Genomic DNA, 21,439 nt, shown 5'->3' with positions numbered 1-21,439 from the left:
CCTGGGCAAATCTCGTTTTTCGGACGAAGCTCCATATCTCCTTCATCTCTTAACGAAAATTGCTCAAAATTCACAAGAATGATCATTTGGACATGGGGAACAAAAGACCCTTATCCGTTGCTCTCAATTTTTTCCCAAACTCTCGGATCTAAGAGTTTAATTTTTTACTTCATTCGACTAATTCAAAAATCTCTATTTATAGGCAACCCCGAGCCTCCAAATGCCCATGGTTGGTCGATCCAACCTCCCTGAGGCTTCTACCTACCCCAGATTAGTCCAAAAATGCCACCAAACAGGGATTCAACGTATTAGAATTTTGGCCACAAAACGGCCAAAAATCATGCAAAATTGGTCATCATCTTGGCCAATGTCGGCCTAAGCTTGACCCAAGAGCATCCTAGGCCACTTTCCTCGAGTCTCTCACCACCGAATTCGGTGATGGGAGGTGGTAGAGAAAGCTTGGTCGGCCATGGCAGATTTGCTCCATCTTCAACTTTTGAAAATTGCACTTTGACCCCGATCTTTTCTCATTTTGAACTTTTGGTCCTTTCCTTGAAGCCCCTGAGCTTCCCAATACTGCCATTACGACCTATAAGTTCTATACTTTTCATTGCATCCCTGAAGATTCTGAAAAAATATCATTTCGACCCCCCTCCAGTAAATTTAAGAAATTGCACTTAGGCCCGAATCTTCGTTTTGGCCCTAAACCTCTTCATTTTTTTCTTGAAACCACTAAAGGCTTGTTCCTTAAGAAAAACCAAAGCCCCCTAAGTTTTCGTTGACTTCCCGGAAGTCGTCTATCATAATTCGGTATTGCAGCCTAATTGGCAGTTGCATTTTGCTGTACCGAAAATCGTTCCCAATCTCATTTCTTTCGATGCCATAAATTAGGCCTCGAAATACTCATCACGGCCATATCATTTTTCTTTGGCATCTCGGCTCCAGGGCACTCCCTACAGTTGATTCGATGATTCATATAGTAATAAATTATCCTTATACCCTCAATTTATCCTTAAATTTCATTTTTGCCCCAAGATAATTTACCCTTGAGCCATTTTAGAATTTCTCGGGTATTACAATTTACACTCATCCAGTAATTTTAATCTAACTCAATCTCAAAAAATTAAAATGAATCAACTAATCATTTGTCACATGAGTAAGGGCACCTTATGATTCTCATAACAAAGTTCAATTCAAAAGATATAAAAAGACCTTAAGAGATGAGCTAAATGTACGACGCTCAGCATTATTCTCATAAATCTCCAAGTTCTCTCAAATTCCTTGTTGAATGTAAGGATCAAAATGGCATTACCCTAGTCGAGCCTTAGGACATTTATTCTTATTTTGTCTATATAGGTACCTCCACTCTAGATTGACTCGACACACGATCGAAATCTTATTTACATCTTATAAATTCAATTGGTGTCTGATACCTATGTTATCATAAGCCCTTCAGATTTAATCATGTCAATCAATTATGGGCATCTGAGAATGAGTTAATATTTAGCTCATGAGACATTTGCAACTTGACTTATTAACTAGTTTGATAAAGTGGCTCATGTACCAAATGAGTTGAACATGAATTAAAAACTATAACTCATTTAATAAATGAGTGAGTTTAATTCATGACATATTTGACTCATTTGGTTATATGCTAGTTTGATTGAATTGTGTATACAATATATAAAAAAATATTATAGGTTATAACTACTTCTAATAAGTATTTCTAAACTATAATAAATGTCTGAGTTAATGACCCAAACTATAGAAGATCTAGGTACATGTTATCTAAATATTTATTCTCCATCATGAATTATGTTATATACGACCAATATTACATTACTCTTGACAATTTTAATTTTTATAAAATAGATAAATTAATTAAATTTTCATCTCCAAATAAAGGGTCGATTTCTCTCTCTAGCATGACATTGATTTTTTTTTTCTCTCATTTTACTTTATGAGAGATAAAAGAATGAAAGAACCAAATTATCCTAAAAAAAACGAAAGTGCATTGATTAGAACTCAAGCAAAGGTACCCAAAGAGCAAGACAAAACAAGTCTACCCAGAACCCGGCCTAAATGCATAATTAGCAAAAGGTAAAGGGCCAAAACCAAACTAGTAGCTAGCCAAGGCATAGAAAAACAAAAATAGAGAAACAACCAAACTCTAGCCAACACAAAGAAAGAAAGACAAGAGGGGCAGTTTGTGTTATACACTCACTACAAAAAAAAAAAAGCTTTTAGTGGCCTTTTTTTGGCATTTAGCAGTGATTTTCAGCAACTGCTGGAATAACCACCGCTAAATCATATATAATCGTCGCAAAATATGTGATTTAGTGGTGGTTTTTAAAATATTTAGCGACGGTTTTGTAACTGCCACAAAAAATTTAAAAAAAATTGAATTTTTAATTTTAGCGGCGGTTTCAAAATTGTCACAAAAATTAAAAAATTAATTAAATTTTTAATTTCAGCATCTTGTGCTGGGCGGCCAGGCCGCACGCTTGACCACTCAGGGGCCCAAGCCCTGCGGGCGTGCACATGCCTATTACCTGCGCGCCACATGGTGATGTGGGAAATTAATTTCCAACCTTCCCCTCCCCAAGTTTCGAACCCGAGACCTCTCCTATGCGTGCACGCAAGCGAACCGTCTGATCTGCGAAGCCCCCTTGTAATATATGCGCAAATATAAATTATATACTAATCAAACCATTATTCTACTGAATTATATTTTATATTTTTTAATATAAATTAAAAAACATTGATTAATTGATTATTTTTTAAAAGAATAAACGAATAAATTAAAAATAAATTAATTGAGTTAAATTAAACAAATTAATTGATTAAAAAATAAAAAGAAGATTTTATATATTTTTTAAAAATTATTAAAATTTTATATATTAAAATTTTGTTAAATTAAAATTTTTAATGAATTTGTGATTAATTTAAATAAAATTTTAATTTTTTTAAGATTTTATATTTTTTATTAATTTAATTTTTAATTATTATCTTAGTGAATTTTTAATTTTTTAATGTACTTTGCGGTAAATGTTAATTTAATTTTAATTTTAAATTATTTAATTATTTTTCAAATTTAGCGACGGTTTTAAAACTGTCGCAAAAATTAATTTAATTTTAATTTTTAATTATCTAATTATTTTTTAAATTTAGCAACGATTTCTCAAAAACAGTCACTAAATTAATTTTTTAATGAATTTTTTGGCGATTTTAAAAAATCGCCGCAAATTTTAATTTTTAATTATTTAATTATTTTTTGAATTTAGAGACGATTTCTCAAAAACCACCGCTACATTGATTTTTAATGAATTTTGCGACGGTTTTGCGATTTTTAAAAACAATCGTAAATTTTAATTTTTAATTATTTAATTATTTTTTAAATTTAGTAGCCATTTTTAAAAAATCGCCGCTAAATTGATTTTTTTAATAAATTTTGAGATGATTTTGAAAAATCGTCACAAATTTTAATTTAAAATTAATTTTTAATTATTTAATTATTTTTTCAATTTAGAGACGGTTTCACAAAAATCGCCCCTCTTGTCCTTAATTTAATTATTTAATTATTTTCTAAATATAGCGGTGATTCTTTGAAAACCACCGCAAAATTACATGTTTTAATAAATTTTGTGGTGATTTTTCAAAACCGCCGTAAAACGTTAGGAAAACCGCCGCAAAAAATGTATTTTGCGGCTGTTTGTAAATCGTCGCAAAAAAATTGTTGTAAAAAATTAATTTTTTTATAGTGACTTATAGGTAAAAAAAAGTATAAGATTTTAAATAAAAACTCATCTTCAAGAGAGTGATGTGTTTAATGGTTGTAGTTTAGTTTTTCTTTTTCTTTTTCTTTTTAAGTAAATTTTAATCGATAATAAGGCTTGGTATAAGCGTAAGGTTGCTCTATTATATTGTGGCTTAGCGTTCATAGGTTGAAGTCAAGAAATAATTTCTTTGGTTATTGTGTTTTTCTTTACTTTTTTAAACAAAAGATAAAAAATGGTTGGTAATCTCAAATTTGGTATTTTCTTATATAATAGAGTATATGCAAAAATTGGCATTAATTATACATATGTTAAACCAAACCAAGCTAAATGGCATCCTTCTTCTCCTGTCTGGGAAATGACTATTGTAGCGACCCCACTTGATTTCTCCTTGGGGATCTTTGAGCATGGATCGAGGTGCAAGAAGATGGTGTACCTCTTGAAGATGAGTGCTAAGGGCCAAGAGATGTTTCTTGGGTCCCGTCGACGAGTCAACAATCAAGTGCCCACGGTATTCCTGAAAAACTCTTCTAGACCTCATAAGAGTTGAATATATATGAGCTTAAACAACCTTGTTGATGATGCATAAAACCACCCATATACTTACGAAGAAAACATACCAAATGGAAAATGAGTCTTCAACTTCGTATTCTGTAGCTGATTTTCTAAAAAAAAAAAAAAAAAAAGAATGGTGAGACTTTGCCACGACTGACAGGAAAGACACCTTGATATCTTTACATATATTGTTCAAACAGAGAGTGCTAAGGGCCTAGAGATTTTTGCGCTAAGTGTTGGCAACCTAACGAATCCCTCTCCTATTATTTGGGTTTGAGACTGACTATGATAAGCAATAATACTTTTACCACTAGAAGTGTTTAAAAGATTACTCAACCCATACGAAGAAACCAATATAATGGAGTTTTTCAAAAGGTCTAATTATTGTTCGAAACTTCTTGTTTCACGCTTAATCATTGTAGAATGGTCAATTTTAAAACCAAGAGCAAGAAATCACACGAGTTTAAGATTGAAAAGCATATGTAGTAGAAATGAACACAACTCCAACATCAAATTGGTGTTTTCATTACACAATTCCATAATTAATGTATATGGACTGAGTTATTAGTTAATCTCTGCACCAATTTGAAGTGTTTAAATTGCTGTAGTTTGATTTGTAAAAGCAAAAACACAATATATATGCTGGTTTCTTTCTCACACAACATCAGTTTGTTCCACTAAGTAGTGCTAAAATCCAAAGTTTAGGGAGCACAGAAGAGGATAATGAGAAAAAAACAGTAGAAGATACACATTAATGTTGTGCACATTAAAATTATGAATGAGGTGCACAATTAATTCATATTACATTGATCCAGTACAGGAATAGACATATACATATAAACAACCAAGAGCTGAGGAAAAGCATAAATTAAAAAACCAGCAGCCATACCCATACACATTATTATTTTACACCTCAGTTGCTTTGGGGTTGGGCATTAATTAATCATGCAGTGGGGTATGAGGCCATCATGGCAATGCCACAAAGGCCTTCTTTGGCGGCAATGCCTCTCTGCATCCTTATGTACCCTTCTTCTCCCCATGATGTGCCCCATGAGTTCTTCACGAGCCAATACTTAGTCCCATCCCCGTCGGTACCATAGCCAACGGCGGTGACGCCGTGGTCTAGCTCAGTCCCACACTCTCCCATAAAGACTCCACTCGAGTAGAATTGGAAGTCAGAGCCCCCAGCATCGATGGCGACCGAGACTGGCTGATTAGCAACGGCCTTTTGAAGGGCACTCTCACTGTTTGCAGGCACGTCTTCGTACCCATTTATCTTGGCAGCGTGGTTTCCGGCTTTGTTCTTGTTGCAAGTGCCGTCTGTACCCTGGTACGGATAGTTTGCTTCAGTTGTGAGTCCTTTGTTTTGTTTGATGAACTTAAAGGCATCATCCATCAGGCCACCATTGCAGCCCTGATCTTCGCCTGAAGTGTCACAGTCGACAAGCTCTTGCTCGGACAGGGAGATGAGCTTGCCGGTTGTTAGCTGGTTATTTCCTTCCATGGCTGCCACAGCTGAAAACGCCCAACAACATCCTATATATACACACACACACACATGTATGTTGTTGGGATGTGGTTAATTAGGAGACGAGCAACAAGCAAAATCCTTGTGGTTAGAAGAATATCAATGATATATGCATGCTTACCACACTGGCCTTGGTCCTTGATTGCGGTTACTGCTCCTTTCTTCCTCCAGTCCACGGTGGCTGGAACTGCAGTCACGTTTTGGTATCTGAAAGACGGCGCAACAGTGGAACAGACATGGCTCTTGAACCTGTTTCGCAATTTGAACTCGTCATTCGTAAGATCTGCAAATTGATTCACTCCTAACTTGTACCCACTGTGGCCTGCCTTATTAAACGACTCGATGCGTTCCACATTGGCCTTGAATATCCTGTAACGTTTCGCCTTCTCATCAGCATCCTTGTACTCCCGCCCATACCGAGCCATCCACTGCTCGTGTCTCAGCTGGCACATGGCTTCCTCCTCCTCCTGCTGCTGAAGCGAGCGAGAAGCTGCTTGGGTGGCCAACGTTGCCCAAATGAGCAACAAACCCAAGCAGACGAGGCTGCACTTGCTGGGGCTTTGGGAACCCATTGCTTAACTATTAATTAGGAGGTGAACTGATCTCATCTTTGCCATTGTGTTGTTTGCATTTATATAGCTAGAGAGATTGTAAAGTGTATATGATTGGGATATGTTTTAAATACTTTGTGATCACTGCGTGCCTTAGTGAAATGCTATATATGACTTGGACTATCCTATAATTTGCATACAATGTTCATATATAGAGTTGAAGGTTCCATAGTCGGAATGTCCCATGAAACTTGGAAGTGAAAGCTGCCTTTGACATCAATGCCACGGAAAGTTGACTGCAACTCATCTCTTGTATTTTAGAAGTGATTGATGATGTCATTATCTAATCATTTTGTATTAAAAATATTGAGAAGCTGATGGCATCGATTAACTGCCTGATCAAATGTTGTGATTTGACCCTTCCAATTGGCTGCTTCACTTGTCTCTTCGCAATGCTCTGCTAACTATATATATTATTTAGATCTAAATTGGGAGGGAGTGAATCTCAATCGCAATATGAATGTTTCTAATAATTATTATGTAACGAAATAATGGCTCTCTTCATCAGTCCCTCCATCTTAATTATTATCATTTTTTTTACTATTTTTATAATTTTAAAAATATTTCAAGACCGTTTCACAATATTAAAAAAAATATCAAAAACAAGTTTCCAATTACAAAAGGATTAGAGATGAGATTTCCATCTCTAACCAAGTTATGGACAAAATTTTTATAAATTGTATAAAACTTATGTTTTATTATTTTCTTTTATGCATTATGCATTCAAATATAATAAAACCATAGAGAAAGAGAATAATCAAATGGAGGAACTTTTATAAATTGTATTATGTTTGATTATTTTTTTTAAATTTATTATTTATTTTTAATTAGTAACTCATGGTTTATGGATTATAGAATTTATGTTTATATTTCTTTGAATGCATTATGAAATTTATGTCTATTTTTAGATTAAATAATTATATTTTATAATTTTATATATTAAAAATTATATTTACAAAAAAAATCTTATATTTTTATTTACGTATTTTTTTGCATTTCAATTTCCTACTTTTTTAAAATATATCTTTTTCCGTTTCCATTTTGTATCGTATCAATTTTCTATTTCTATTTTTATGCAACCTAGAAAGAGAATTCAAATTTTTGTACAAAATGTACGCATATAAGTTTATATGTACTTATTTGTTATGCAAATGAGTAAGCATGCCACCTAAATGATGTGACAAAATGAGTAGGCACGACACTCTTTTGATGTTTCCATGCATCAAAGATTGATAGTATGAATGAGCTTGAGATCTCAAATTTGAGTGTTGCGAGCCTTCATTGCTCTCCAATTAAGTTTGAGACATTGCCCCAATTAAATTCGAGAGATTGCCCAAAATTATGGGAACTGATTTGCAGTTGTGTCTAAAAAATTATATCTTCATTGATTGAGTGGATTTTTTTCTTTGTGTTGCCAAATACATTAATTATAATTAAAGAAATCAATGTTACTTCATTAAAGAAATCACACAAAATAATTATAATTAAAGAAGTAGTAGACAACTTGAGATATATTAGGTTTAACTTTACAAAAATTTAGAATGGAACTACTAATAATAAGAGGTTATACACTTAATTGTTATCCCAATGAGTAGTCACGTTGCCTAAATGATACAATAGTAAGTTTCGTTTTTTCTCAACTATCTAAATCTATTATGCACTGAAACATCTCGGGGGCTTTATTTCGAATGCCAAAAAATATTTCTAGGTTACTTATGCAATTTCAGAAATATTTTGGAGCAATTTTGTAATATTAAAAAAATATCATAAATCCATTTTTAATTCTGTCCTTGAAAAGGTTAAGAAATCAAAAAAAATTCTAGTTAGTTCCGTTTTAACTCAAAATTTTTAAATTTATTGTTTGTTTTTAAGAGTAAGTAAAATTTTAAATTTATTATTTTTATTATGTTTGATTTTTTTAAATATATTGGTTGTTTTTAATTAGTAAGTTATGGTTGATAGATGATAGAACATATGTTTATGTTCGTTCAAATACATTATGGAATTTATGTTTATCTGTTATTAAATAACTATTTTTATAATTCTTATATTAAAAATTATATTTACAAAAAAGACCCCTATTTTTGTTTTTAGCTTTTCTCCCACGTTTTCGTTTCCTACTTTTTTTAAAAATGTCGTTTTCCCATTTCCATTTTCTATCATATTTATTTTCTATTTCCATTTCCATTTTGTATCATATCCAGATATAAAATTGTTAGTTTATTTAGAAAAACCAAGAAAGCGCCTAAATTGTTTTATTTTTAAATCCATTATCCTTAATTGCCAAAAAAAATCCATTCATAGGAAATGAAAAAATTGTAACACAAACAACCACCTTCACATACCTTTAAATAGCATCACCACATCTCAAGCTTTTAATAGAGGTCAGGGCTATTTTTGTCTCATCAAACCAAAGTTTTTCTCACACACGTTCAAGAATAAATAATTTTCTTATTTGGAAATGCGAGGAATCAGCAAAGACAAGGGTCCCACATTTTTGTTCTGTAACGTGTTGGGTTACATGCAATCAACGCGTGTACTCGTTCTCACGTGAAAAAAGTTGGATACAGACGTGCAATTTCACCTTTAGTGGTCACATCACGTGAAAAACGTTGGATACAGCAGTGCAGTTTCACCTTTAGTGGTGACATGCGTTGAAGAAATAAATTATTATTTAAGTTAGAGACGTGAAGAATGAACTAAGATAGGCCTTACGTGTTTTTGTTCTGCAATGTGTTGGGTTACATGCAACTCGACAAGTGTACTCATTATCACGTGAAAAAAGTTGGATGCAGTTGTACAATTTCACCTTTAGTGGTCACATCACGTGAAAAAAGTTGGATACAACGATGCAATTTCACCTTTAGTGGTGACATGCGTTGAAGAAATAAATTATTATTCAAGCTAGAAACGTGAAGAATGAACTAAGATAGGCCTTACACGTTTTTGTTTTGCAATGTGTTGGAGTTGCATGCAGCTCAACACGTCAATTCATGCTCACATGAAAAATTTGTTCATAAAGATATAATTTCAATTTAATATAATTTTAGTAACCCCTTTTTCCACTACCACCACACTATAAAAGCCCCTGAAACTTCGACCTAGAGGTATAATTTCATTGCCTACCACCACCACTACATAATTTCACCACCCATCTTCCTCCCCCTCCTCCAACCACCACCCTCCTATTGTAAAATCCATAGACACTTCAACATTCATCATTATCATCACCATATGCTGCCTGAAGAGCCCTCCCCAAACATCCTCAAAATCCATGAAGCGTGGCCACGAAGGCCAAGATTTTGATCTTGATCTTCGAAGCCATTACTTCATGTATATTTAGGATGTTTGAACTTAATCATTCCTTTCAAAGGCAAGGTAAATTAGTTCAACTTTGGTCACCGTAAAATTATTTTTTGGGTTTAATTTTGACTTTGGTTTCCTTGCGGCTAATTGTTCCTTCTAGCCATAATAGAGACTACAATTTTGAAATTACATGGGAAGATTACAACTAATTGAATTATAGAAGTAAAAATAGTAAAAGTATTCGATAAATACATATAAAATCCCAATAATTGATTCATGTCTTGCCAAATGGGGGTTGTTTAGAGTAGATGATCTCTCCATGTTAGGTCATGGATGCCCTCGTATTCTTTGATTTCTTTCCAAATTAAGCTAAAGATAAAGGTATCAACTTAATACCATTTGGAAGCATATTGGATCATAATTTTAAAGAAATCTCTTAACGTAATGATAAAGAGGTTGTATAGTTTGCCTCAAGATGAGAGCTATGATGCACAAAAACAGTTCTGGGGTGTTGTTTTAGTGTTTCCAAAATGTTTCTTACATCAAAACACCAAACAACAAAAAAAAAAAAACATTTATAGGTCATTTTTGCAATTTTGAAAATTTTTCGAGGCCATTTCGTAATATTAGGAAAATATCAAAAACGTGTTTCCATCTACGAAGATGTTAGAGATTGAATTTTTTTCATTTTTAACTCAAAATTTTTAAGTTATAATTTTTTATATTAAACATAAAAAAATTTCTAATTAAAAATTCTTAAGAGGTGGAGACCATACTCTTTGATGAAAGTGGGGGAAATTTTATAAATTGTATTATGTTTGATTATTTTTTTTCTTAATTTATAATTTATTTTTAATTAGTAAGTCATAGTTTATAGATGATAGAATTTATATTTATATTTGTTTAAATGCATTATTAGATTTATGATTATTTTAGATTAAATAACTATTTTTATAATTTTTTATATTAAAAATTATATTTACAAAAAGATCCCTATTTTTTATTTATTTATGTGTTTCCTCCGTATTTTTGTTTCCTATTTTTTTAAAAGATGCCATTTTTTTTATTTCCATTTTGTGTCATATTTATTTTTCATTTTTATTTCTATTCTACCTAGCCTTCTTCACATCAAACTAAACAAAATAGTGTTCAAATATATTAAAGGTAATAATTCTATATGGATCAAAATGTTAGTAACAAACGCTGCATCAGCAATGCAGAATTGCTTGTATTTTAGTAATTAACTTGGATAAAATATATCGTTAATTTTTAAATTTTATATTTTTCAATAAATTAATCACTGTATTTTGACTTTTATCGCCACGATTATTGCTAAACTTTTATTTCTGTTAAAATTTAGTCCCTCTTTCGATTTTTCATCAAATTCTGTTAACAAAAATAATGTAGTATGCATTAATATAAATTTTAAAATCTAAATTTATAAATTTAATCTAAACACAATTGAATAATTTTGGGGTTTATATTAATGCATATTGCTTTAGTTTTCATTAACGGAATTTGACAAAAAATTAAAAGAGTAACTAAATTTTAATATAAATCAAAATTTAATAGATGTAATGACAAAAATTAAACCATACTAACAAATTTATAATAAAATATAAAATTTAAATTACCCTATATTCTTCTATTTGCAAATTATATTTCAAACAATTTTCCAAGTGAAAATTTAACTTCAATGTATAGATTGTGAACCATTCACACTAAATGAGTCTACTAAAGATTGGTGAGTTTATGCTCGTAGAGAGATTTAATCCCTAAGGTGGAGAGATTGCCCCGAATTGTGAGAATCAATATGTAGTTTTGTCTTTACAAAATTATATCTTCATTGATTGAGTGGATTTATTTCTTTGTGTTTCCAAATACATTAAAATTTTAGAAATTTCTTTTTTGTTTTTAATTTCTATATATATATATAGTGTGACATATTTTTAATCAAATTTCTTTTGTGAATTGAGATCTAATTTCCTAGATCAAACCTGCATAAAAAAAATTTATTTCATTGTGCATATATAAAAGGCGGTCAATGTTACTTCATTAAAGAAATCACACAAAATAAAGATAATTAAAGTAGTTGTAAACAAAGGGAGATATTTTAAGTTTAACTTTAGAAAAATTTAGAATGAAACTACTAATAATATGAGGTTATATAGATATATACGTACTTATTGTTATCCCAATGAGTAGGCACATTGCCTAAATGATACTGTAATACCCCGAGAGTCTAAGGTCAGGTCTAAAAAGAAACTCTAGAGAAGCTAGTATATATATATATATATATTAAGATAGTAAGGAAGGAAATAACACTACTTGAATACATTTTTAGCTGAATATAGATAAAGAACTCCCGATTTAGGCGTACTTGAACTAGGGTAGCTCAACGATTGGTGAGCCTTTGGAAGTTCGCGTAGGCCCATCAGGGTAAATTGATTCGGTTCTTCTTATCACTCGATGTGGGATGTTACAATGAATGTAATACCCCGAGAACCCAAGGTTAGGTCTAAGAATGGACTCTAGAGAAGGTAGTATATACATCGAGGATAGTAAGGAAAAAAATAACACCAGTTGGGATACCTTTTAGACTGAATGTGGATAAAGAACTCCTGAGTTAAGCACGCTTGAGCTAGGGTAGCTTAACAATGGGTGACCCCTAGAAGTTCGTGTAAGTCCATCAACGTAAGTTGATTCGGTCATTCCTATCGTTCGATGCGAGATGTTACAGGTGATATCAGAGCTGACCCTTGAAGAAGTGTAATAGCCAAAAAATTCTTAAGGTTATAAATGGGATTCTACGAAAGGTCTAAGTGGAATTTTTGAAAGAATGGGGCTATAAGGTACACTATCACAGTTTTAACTAACCAAATCGACCGCAGGGAGTGCCCCGGACCCTAGATGCTTAAGGGAATTGGTATAGTATTGATGAGTGATTTGAGGCATGATTTTAGGTGTCAAACAAAATTGGATTGGGAACGATTTTCGGTACAATTGTGGATCAGGATGAAAAATCGAATTGACGTAGAAAACTTCCAAAAAGTTAATGGAATGCTTTGAGGACTTAGATTTTATATGTAGAACAACCCTCAAGCAATTTCGGCTTGAAACAAAGGACTTAGGGTCAAAACGATCAACCGAGCCAAAGCGTAATTTATTAATTTTTCCTGATGGAGGTCAAAAAGATAGTTTTTTGGAAATTTTGAAGATGAAATAAAGAGTACAACACTTGTGGACCTTAGTGGTATTGTTGGAAAGATCATAGGTGCTATGGAAAGGATCGAAATGACATTTGGAAGAAACAAGGGGCCAAAGTGTAATAAAGCAAAATACAATGTGAACACTACAAAAACTATTGTCGCACTGCCATCGCATGTGAAGCCATTTTCCGGTGATAGGACTGTTGAGGGAGGGCTGGAGAAGATCGTATACAGCGTGGGGAGGCTTGGAGCCCAAGCTTTGGCTAGTGATTGGCTGTGTTTTTGGGTGTTTCTCATAGAGTTGATAAGGGATTTTTGATCCTTGCATCAAGAGGAAGAATTCTGGAGTTCTGGGGAAGGTTTTCATCAGGTTTCGAAGCTGTTCGAAGCTTCACCAAAAAGATCGAGGCGGACGCGCCTAACTGCAACCAGACTGTTGGGGGTTTGTCCGGTGAGCTTTCGGGCAACCAAGGGTGCCACTAAGATCGACTGAGGGAGATCTTCAAAGGGGTGGGATCAGATCGACTATCGGAGCAGTCGCCGGCAACTGGAAGTGAGGAAGAAGATCGGTGCGTGAGCTACACGCGCTTGGCGCGTGAGAGCACGTGGGCTAGGGGTATTTTCTGGAATTTGTTTCAATATTTTTCTAAAATTATTTTAGAAATTATCATGTTGAAAAATTTAGGAAAATGTTTGAGGAGATAATTATTTTGGAATTATTGAGGTGAAAACTAGGAGAAAAATAGAGAAAATTATGAAAAATTAAAGAAAATAGATTTTGATGCTCTTTTAAATAAATATGATGTTTAGGGAGTGTTATGGCTCGAGGTTGAGTATAAGTATGAGTGTTTGAAGTTTGACACGCAAATCAAGGTCGTGCATAAGAATCGAGGTGTTTTGAATACGTTCGAAATGAGTGTTCGCCCCCAAAACTTGATTTATTGTGAGTAGTTCTACCCTAAGAACTTGGTATTTGTGCTATCTAAATATGTTATGATCTCATGCAAAATGGTTTTGTTGCATGTAAACGGTAACTGGTGACGGTTGGTTTCATGTGGGAGGTTCGTCCTAAAACGTTTTATACATGTGCATTGTATTTTAAAAAATGTTATTTATATGATGCATTGAGTTGTGTTTTGTGACATTGTCTTGCGTTTTGTGTGGTTTATATGGGATGTTAGTCGAGAATGTTGTTTGGATAGTGTAACCGTAATTCCCCAAGGATGATGCCGAAATAATGTATAAGGGCATCTTGTGCTGGTGTGCATGCAGGGATAGCTACCTAGGTTTTCGTGCCAGGCCATATGGCCAAGGAAATTGCACGAAGATGACTGGTGGTCCATATGGGATTCGAATTTGGATTGGGTAATGGTTCCTGAATGCTTTTGAGTGAGAACGTAATCTTTGATGTAATTATGGTGAGTCGGGTTCTTGCGTTGATGTGACGCTCCTAGGCCGGGAATGGTAGTAATTGTTCTCGAGGTGTTGGGGAGATGCGTTGACCTTGCTCCTCTTAAGTTAGGACTGTGTTGTGTCAATGCGTTAATGTGGCGATGTTTCCTTTAGAGAGATTGCTCTTTCCCCATGGTTGGGTTAAGCGTTGTGAGGGATTCTCTTAGGCTAAGGCTTATCAGGTTGTGTCGGTTTGTTTTATGTCTTGTATACATTCATAAAAACGTGTTTTGAACTCTCACTTAGATGATTCATCATCTAATTTGGACTTTGTCCTTGAAATATTCAAACGTTCCAGGTGAAAATAATGGTACAAAAGGGAAAGGGATTGCCGAGGAGTGACGGTGATTAGTAAATAATTTATAGTATGTCGTTTTCAATTATGTTGTTTATTTTGATGATGTCATGTAAAACGATGGTTTGACTTTAAAGTTATGAATAAGATGATTTCGGTTATGTATCATTTGAGGTTTCGATATATCTTCCGCATTTATGATGAGTTACATGTCTTAGTTTATTCATTATTAAGTTTGATATATTGAGAAGGTGTAACGAGATTGTCGGGGAACGATTTATATATGAATTTTCTATTGGAAAAAAATATATCCCCGAAATCTTACATTATCTAACGCCTTGAGAGAAGTGGGGTGTTATAAGAAAACTATCCGATGAAGGCAAGAAGTGGTGCCAGGACTCGAGGGCCTGAACAAGGTGTGGCTCCTGATAGACTTCTAGGATGGCAGCCCCTAAAGGGGAGAAGATCTGGAGCCAGTTGTAAGGTCACATGACGAGGACGTCATGTGCTCAAGAAAAAGATAATGTAATACTCCGAGAGCTCAAAGTCAGGTCTAAGAAGGGACCCTGGAAAAGCTAGTATATACATCCAGGATAATAAGGAAGGAAACAACACTAACTAGATACCTTTTGGGTTAAATGTGGATAAAGAACTCTCAAATTAAGTGTGTTTAAACTAGGGTAGCTCAACGATGGGTGACCCCTGGGAAGTGCATGCATGCCCATCAAGGTAAGTTGAACTAGTTCTTCCTATCACTCGATGCGAGATGTTACAGATATGTAATATCCCGAAAGCCTAATGTTAGGTCTAAGAAAAGACTCTACAAAAACTAGTATATACATCAAGGATAGTAAGCAAGGAAACAATACCAACTGGATACTTTTTGGGCTGAATGTAGATAAAAAAAACTCGCGCATTAAGCGTACTTAAGTTAGGGTAGCTCAATGATTGGTGACTCTTGGGAAGTTCGCGTAGGCCCATTCGGGTAAATTGATCTGATCATTCTTATCGCTCGATGCGAGATGTTACAGATACGATAGTAAGAGTTTTCTTTTTTCTCAACTATCTAAATCTATGATGCACTAAAACGTTTCAATATTTCTACATTTTCAAAAAGCCAAAAAATGTTACTATGTTGTTTCTGCAGTTTCAAAAATATTTTGGAGAAATTTTCTATTATTAAGAAAATGTCATAAACTTGTTTTAAATTCCGTCCATGCAGTGGTCAAGAGATGGAAAAAGTTCCAGTCAATTCTGTCTCTAACTCAAAATTTTTAAATTCATTGTTTGTTTTTTTTAAAGTAAGTAAAATTTTAAATTTATTTTTTGTATTATGTTTGATTTTTTTTAAAATATATTGTTTATTCTTAATTAAAAAGTCATGGTTGATAGATTATAGAAATTATGTTTATATTTGTATGCATTATGGAATTTATGTTATTTTATTAAATAACTATTTTTATAATTTTTATATTAAAAATTATATTTACAAAAAAGAACCTTATATTTTTTTTTATTTAAGCATTTCTCCAACGTTTCCATTTCCTATTTTTTTTTGAAAAATGTCGTTTCCTTGTTTTCATTTCCGTTTCCACACAATATAAATATAAATTGTTAGCTTATTTAGAAAAAAGCAAGAAAGTACCTAAATTATTTTATTTTTAAATCCATTATCCTTAATTACCAAAAAAAAACTCATTAATAATAAATGAAAAAACTGTAACACAAACAACCACCTTCACGTACTTTTAAAAAGTATCCCAAGTTTTTGAAATCCTCATCATTCACTAATAGAGGTCAAGGCTATTTTCATAGTTGAAATGTGAGGAATGAGCAAAGATAAGGGCCCCACACTTTTGTTCTACAATGTGTTGGATTACATGCAACTCGACGTGTGTACTCATTCTCACGTGAAAAAAAATAGATATAATTGTGCAATTTCACCTTTAGTGGTCACATCACGTGAAAACACTTGGATATAATGGTGCAATTTCACCTTTAGTGGTGACATGCATTGAAAAAATAAATTATTACTCAAGTTAGAAATGTGAAGAATGAACTAAGATAGGCCTTACGTGTTTTTATTCTACAATGTGTTGGGTTACATGCAACTCAACATGTGTACTCATTCTCACGCGAAAAAAGTTGGATACAGCGACGCAATTTCACCTTTAGTGGTCACATGAATTGAAAAAATAAATTACTATCCAAGCTAGAAACATAAAAAATGAATTAAGATAGCTAGGCCTTACGTGTTTCTATTTTTGCAATGTGTTAGGGTTGCATAAAGCTCAACACGTTAGCTCATGCTCACATGAAAAGTTGTCCAAGAAGATATAATTTCAATTTAATATAACATCAGTAACCATTTCCCCTTCCACTACCACCACATTATAAAAGCCCTAGAAACTAGGGCCTAGAGATATAATTTCATTACCTACCACCACCATTACATAATTTCACCACCTCTCCTCCTTTCCTCCTTCAACAACCACCACACTACTATAAAATCCATGGAAACTTCAACCTTCATCATTATCATCACCATATGTCGCCTCAAGAGCCCCCCCAAACATCCTCAAAATCCATGAAGTATGGCCACGAAGGCCAAGATATTGATCTTCGTAGCCATTACTTCGTGTATATTTAGGATGTTTGAACTCAATCATTCCTTTCAATGGCAAGGTAAGTAAGTTCAACTTTGGTCCCCTTAATTTTTTTTTTTTGGGTTTAATTTTGACCTTGATTTCCTTACAGCTAATTGATTCCTTGTAGCCATAACAATTACAATTTCCAAATTATATGGGATGATTACAACTAATTGAATTATAGAAGTAAAAATCATTAAAGTATTCAACAAATACAGATCAGATTTCAATAATTGATTCGTGGCTTGACAAATGGGGGTTGTTTGGAATAGATGATCTATCCATTTTAGATCACGGATGCCCCCTCGTATTCTTTGATTTCTTTTCAAATTAAACTAAAGACAAATGTATCAACTTAATACTATTTGGGAGCATATTGGATCATAATTTTAAAGAAATCCCTTAACATAATGATAAGAGGTTGTATAGTTTGCCTCTAGATGAAAGCTATGATGCACAGAAATGACTTGGGGGGTGCTATTTTGACATTTTTAGAATATTTCCTATACCGAAACACCAAAAATCACCCAAAAAATATTTCTAGCTAGGCCATTATTTCAATTTTAAAAATTTTTCGAGACCTTTTTTTAATACTAGGAAAATATCATAAATATATTTCCATCCACAAAGATGTTAGAAACGAAAATTTTATTTCTCTTAAAATTGTCTCTCTTTCATTTTTTCATCAAATTCTGTTAACGACAATAACGTGGTATGAATTAATATAAATTTCAAAACCACTTGAAATTTGTAAATTTAATCTAAACTCGACAATCAAATAATTTGAGGGTATACATTAAAATTTGACAAAAAATTAAACCATACTAACTAATTTGGGGATTATTTTTCATTAACAAAATTTGACAAAAAATTAAAAGAGTAACTAAATTTTAATAGAAATCAAAATTTAATAGATGTAATGACAAAAATTAAACATACTAACTAATTTATCGTAAAATACAAAATTTAAGTTATCCTATATTCTTCTATTTGTAAATTATATTTCAAAAACATTTCCAAATAAAAATTTAACTTCAGTGCATGTAATAGTTTGTGAACTATTCGCATTAAATGAGCTAAGAATTGATAAGTTTATACTCTTAGAGAGATTTAATCCCTAATAAGTAGTTTGAGCAGTATATTATGAGATTTATAAAGTAATTTGAAGAATTAAAGAGTAAAAAAATTGACTTAATTTGTCATTAAAAAATGATACAAATAGTTCCCAAAATAAATTAATTTGTTTACACCAAAGCCAAGTTGTACCAATTTTGTTGCATTTATTTAATGGTTGATTTAGGAGAACTTACATCTGGGAATTGGGCCAAGACATGGGCCGCCTTACATGGAAGAAGGTATATATATTGGGCCAGCCTTCTAAGGACGTTGGAGACACCAATTGGACCATTTCTCCCTCACTTTTAAGCTTTGGAAAGTGGTAAGTGGCCCAATATTTTGCACCGATTAGGTAAACCGAATGGGTTCGTTTTCCATTCCACCCCTACATGCTTGTGATCATCACAACTCATGTATAATGAGTAAAAATCCCATTCGATATTTGTTTAATCAGCCCAATGTACGAAGCCACTTATCATTATTCTTCTGGCCTTATATATATATTATTACTATTACTATTGTCTACTCCAATAACGGTGAGACTCCCTCTGGCCTTGTTCTCTATTAGTTTTTTCAAATAATGTTGGAGTCTACTCGGACAACTATATGAAACTCTCTCGAACCTTATTTCTAGTAGTACTCCCGAACAACAGCGTGAGTTTAGTCACTCTTCTAAATAGCAGAGACTCTTTTTGACAATTATAACACTTTTCGGCACTCTCCTGAAGGCTTTGTTCTACACTTGATTTTTCCTTACCTTGAACCATCTCGATACAAATTTTACTTGTTGTATTCTGACAACAACAATTACATAATCAAATATCAAATTTTGGTGCTATAAAACTTATTAATAAAGTATAATACATCAATATAGAGTGTTAATTAAAATGTCAAACTTGAGTGTTTAAATTAGGGTAGCAAATTAGTCGAACTGTTCGTGAGTGGCTCAATATTTTACTCAACAAAAACTCTTTCGAGTTCGTTTGTTAAGGTAAACAAGTTAAGTTTAAGATTAATTTTAAAGCTCAATTTTTAAACTAGCTGAGCTTGAGTTCAGTAAAATTTAACTCATTACTGCTCACGAACATGTTCAATTAGAAACTCGTGAATATTAATAGACTCAATTAAAGACTTATAAATGTACTCGATTAGAATTCGTATATTGCTTGTGAACAAACTAGTTTATAAATACATTAATACATTTATTTATAATTACATGTTAAGCATGCCAGTTGCTAGCTAGTTAACTCCTCCCATGGCGACCACAGTTGAAAATGCCCAGCAACACCCTATATGTTGTTTGTTGAAAAGAAGAGAAGATGGATGTTTTAGGCATCCATCATCATATTGTGCCATAATATTAGAAATTTGGATTGTGCATGAATAAACATAGAAATCAAGAGAAAACTAGGAGTATAAAAAATTTAACACGGTTCGGTCATTGTCTATGTTCATAGTCTCATAAAATTCAAATTAGACTAGGACCCCAATGTTTATTTCCCGAGTCACAATCAAAGTTTAGACTGACTTATTGTGTGATAATTGTGACCCAAAATTCAGATTCTTCCTTCTGAGTAGTCCTTGACCTCATTCGTTGTAAAGGAGTCTCCTCAACATTGGCTTATTCCTCTGATCAACAAGAGCTCTTGCCTTTCAAAAAAGCAAGTTGAGAGGATGAAGAAGGAGCCGACGTTGGACCCTTGGACTGCACGAGGCCATTAAACGCTCAGGCACTCTTCTCCAAAGCAGGGGCCTTCTTAACAGCCCTACGAGCCGACCCCGAGCTCGGTTCAGCCCCCCTCTACATAGTGCGTGTTGCCTCACTTTCTCAACAGTTATCTTGGGGGCTATCTCACCTGAAATAAAAAGTAAGTAGGGTATGCAACAACAAGAGTTAGCCGAAAAAGAAAGACAGAGAATAAACCAACCCATGTAAGCTGCTAGACCCTCTGGGTTTTTTCTGTACTTGATGAAGGCCAAGATTTCCATCACCAGGAAATCCTCAAGGAGATCCACCGTCAACTGGTCCTCTAGACTTAGGTGTCGATATTCCACCCTCGTGATGGAACTCGACTCCTTATTCCAGCACAAATGGAATTTCGCAACCGCTTTATCATCCAAAAAGAAGGAGAACACATTCTCTTAAGAGGCTATTTTGAAGTAGCCGACCTTGAAATTCTTGTAGGAGCTATCAAAGGCCTTCAGTAACTTTCTTCTCGGAGCCCATTCAAAGAGATCCAACTACCTTTGTTGATGCCCTTTGACTGGAGGAAGGAAAAAAAGACCCCCATGCTCGTTCCCCAACCTAAGAAGCTGGACAACACTTCGAAGGCTCTCATGAAGGCCCAGCTGAGTCGGGGTAACATTTAACATCGTTAACACTGAGCATTGGAACTCGGTGAACGAAAGTCGAAGACGAAGATGTGTAAAAAATGTCTCGTACATAAAAATCGACCCCGAGTCTGTGGCCATGAAAACCTGCTTCTCTTTCCCACAGGGTTGACACTCAAACAAACCCTCATCTTCTTCAGCCGCTGACAAATGGATTTGCGACCTCAACACAACGACGCTATCCAGGGAGTTGTTGTAATACCCAGAAAATTCTTGAGGATATAAATGGTATTTTATAAGGGGTATATAAGGAATTTTCGAAATAATGAGGGTTTAGGGTACACTATTGTAGTCTTAAGTGACCGAATCGATCAAAGGGAGTACTCTGGACGCTAGAATATTAAGGAAAATGTAAAGGTGTTGACGAGTAACACGAGTTATGATTTTAGGCATCAAAAGAAGTGGGATTGGGAACAATTTTTGGTACAACTGTTGATCAGGCTGAGAAAATCAAATCGACGTAGGGAACATCCGAAAAGTCAACGAAGTGTCTTGAGAACTTAGGTTTTGTATACGAAACAACCCTTGAGCGATTTCGGGTTGAAACGAATG

General features: G+C 33.6%; 1 protein-coding gene across 1 annotated transcript; it reads right to left on the bottom strand.

Annotated features, from left to right (window-relative positions):
• Positions 1-5,274: 5,274 nt before the first annotated feature.
• On the bottom strand, positions 5,275-6,326 carry LOC127811906 (senescence-specific cysteine protease SAG39-like). Its single transcript, XM_052352103.1, has 2 exons — positions 5,981-6,326; positions 5,275-5,867 (listed from the first exon to the last, which is right to left on the bottom strand). Exons 1-2 carry the CDS (start codon positions 6,309-6,311, stop codon positions 5,275-5,277), a joined length of 924 nt encoding a protein of 307 aa, XP_052208063.1. The 5' UTR covers positions 6,312-6,326.
• Positions 6,327-21,439: the final 15,113 nt, after the last annotated feature.

This window comes from Diospyros lotus, chromosome 10 (assembly GCF_014633365.1).
Source record: "Diospyros lotus cultivar Yz01 chromosome 10, ASM1463336v1, whole genome shotgun sequence".
Taxonomy (NCBI): domain Eukaryota; kingdom Viridiplantae; phylum Streptophyta; class Magnoliopsida; order Ericales; family Ebenaceae; genus Diospyros; species Diospyros lotus.
Note: the sequence above shows the minus strand (reverse complement) of the source record. Positions and strands in the feature narration are given on the sequence as shown.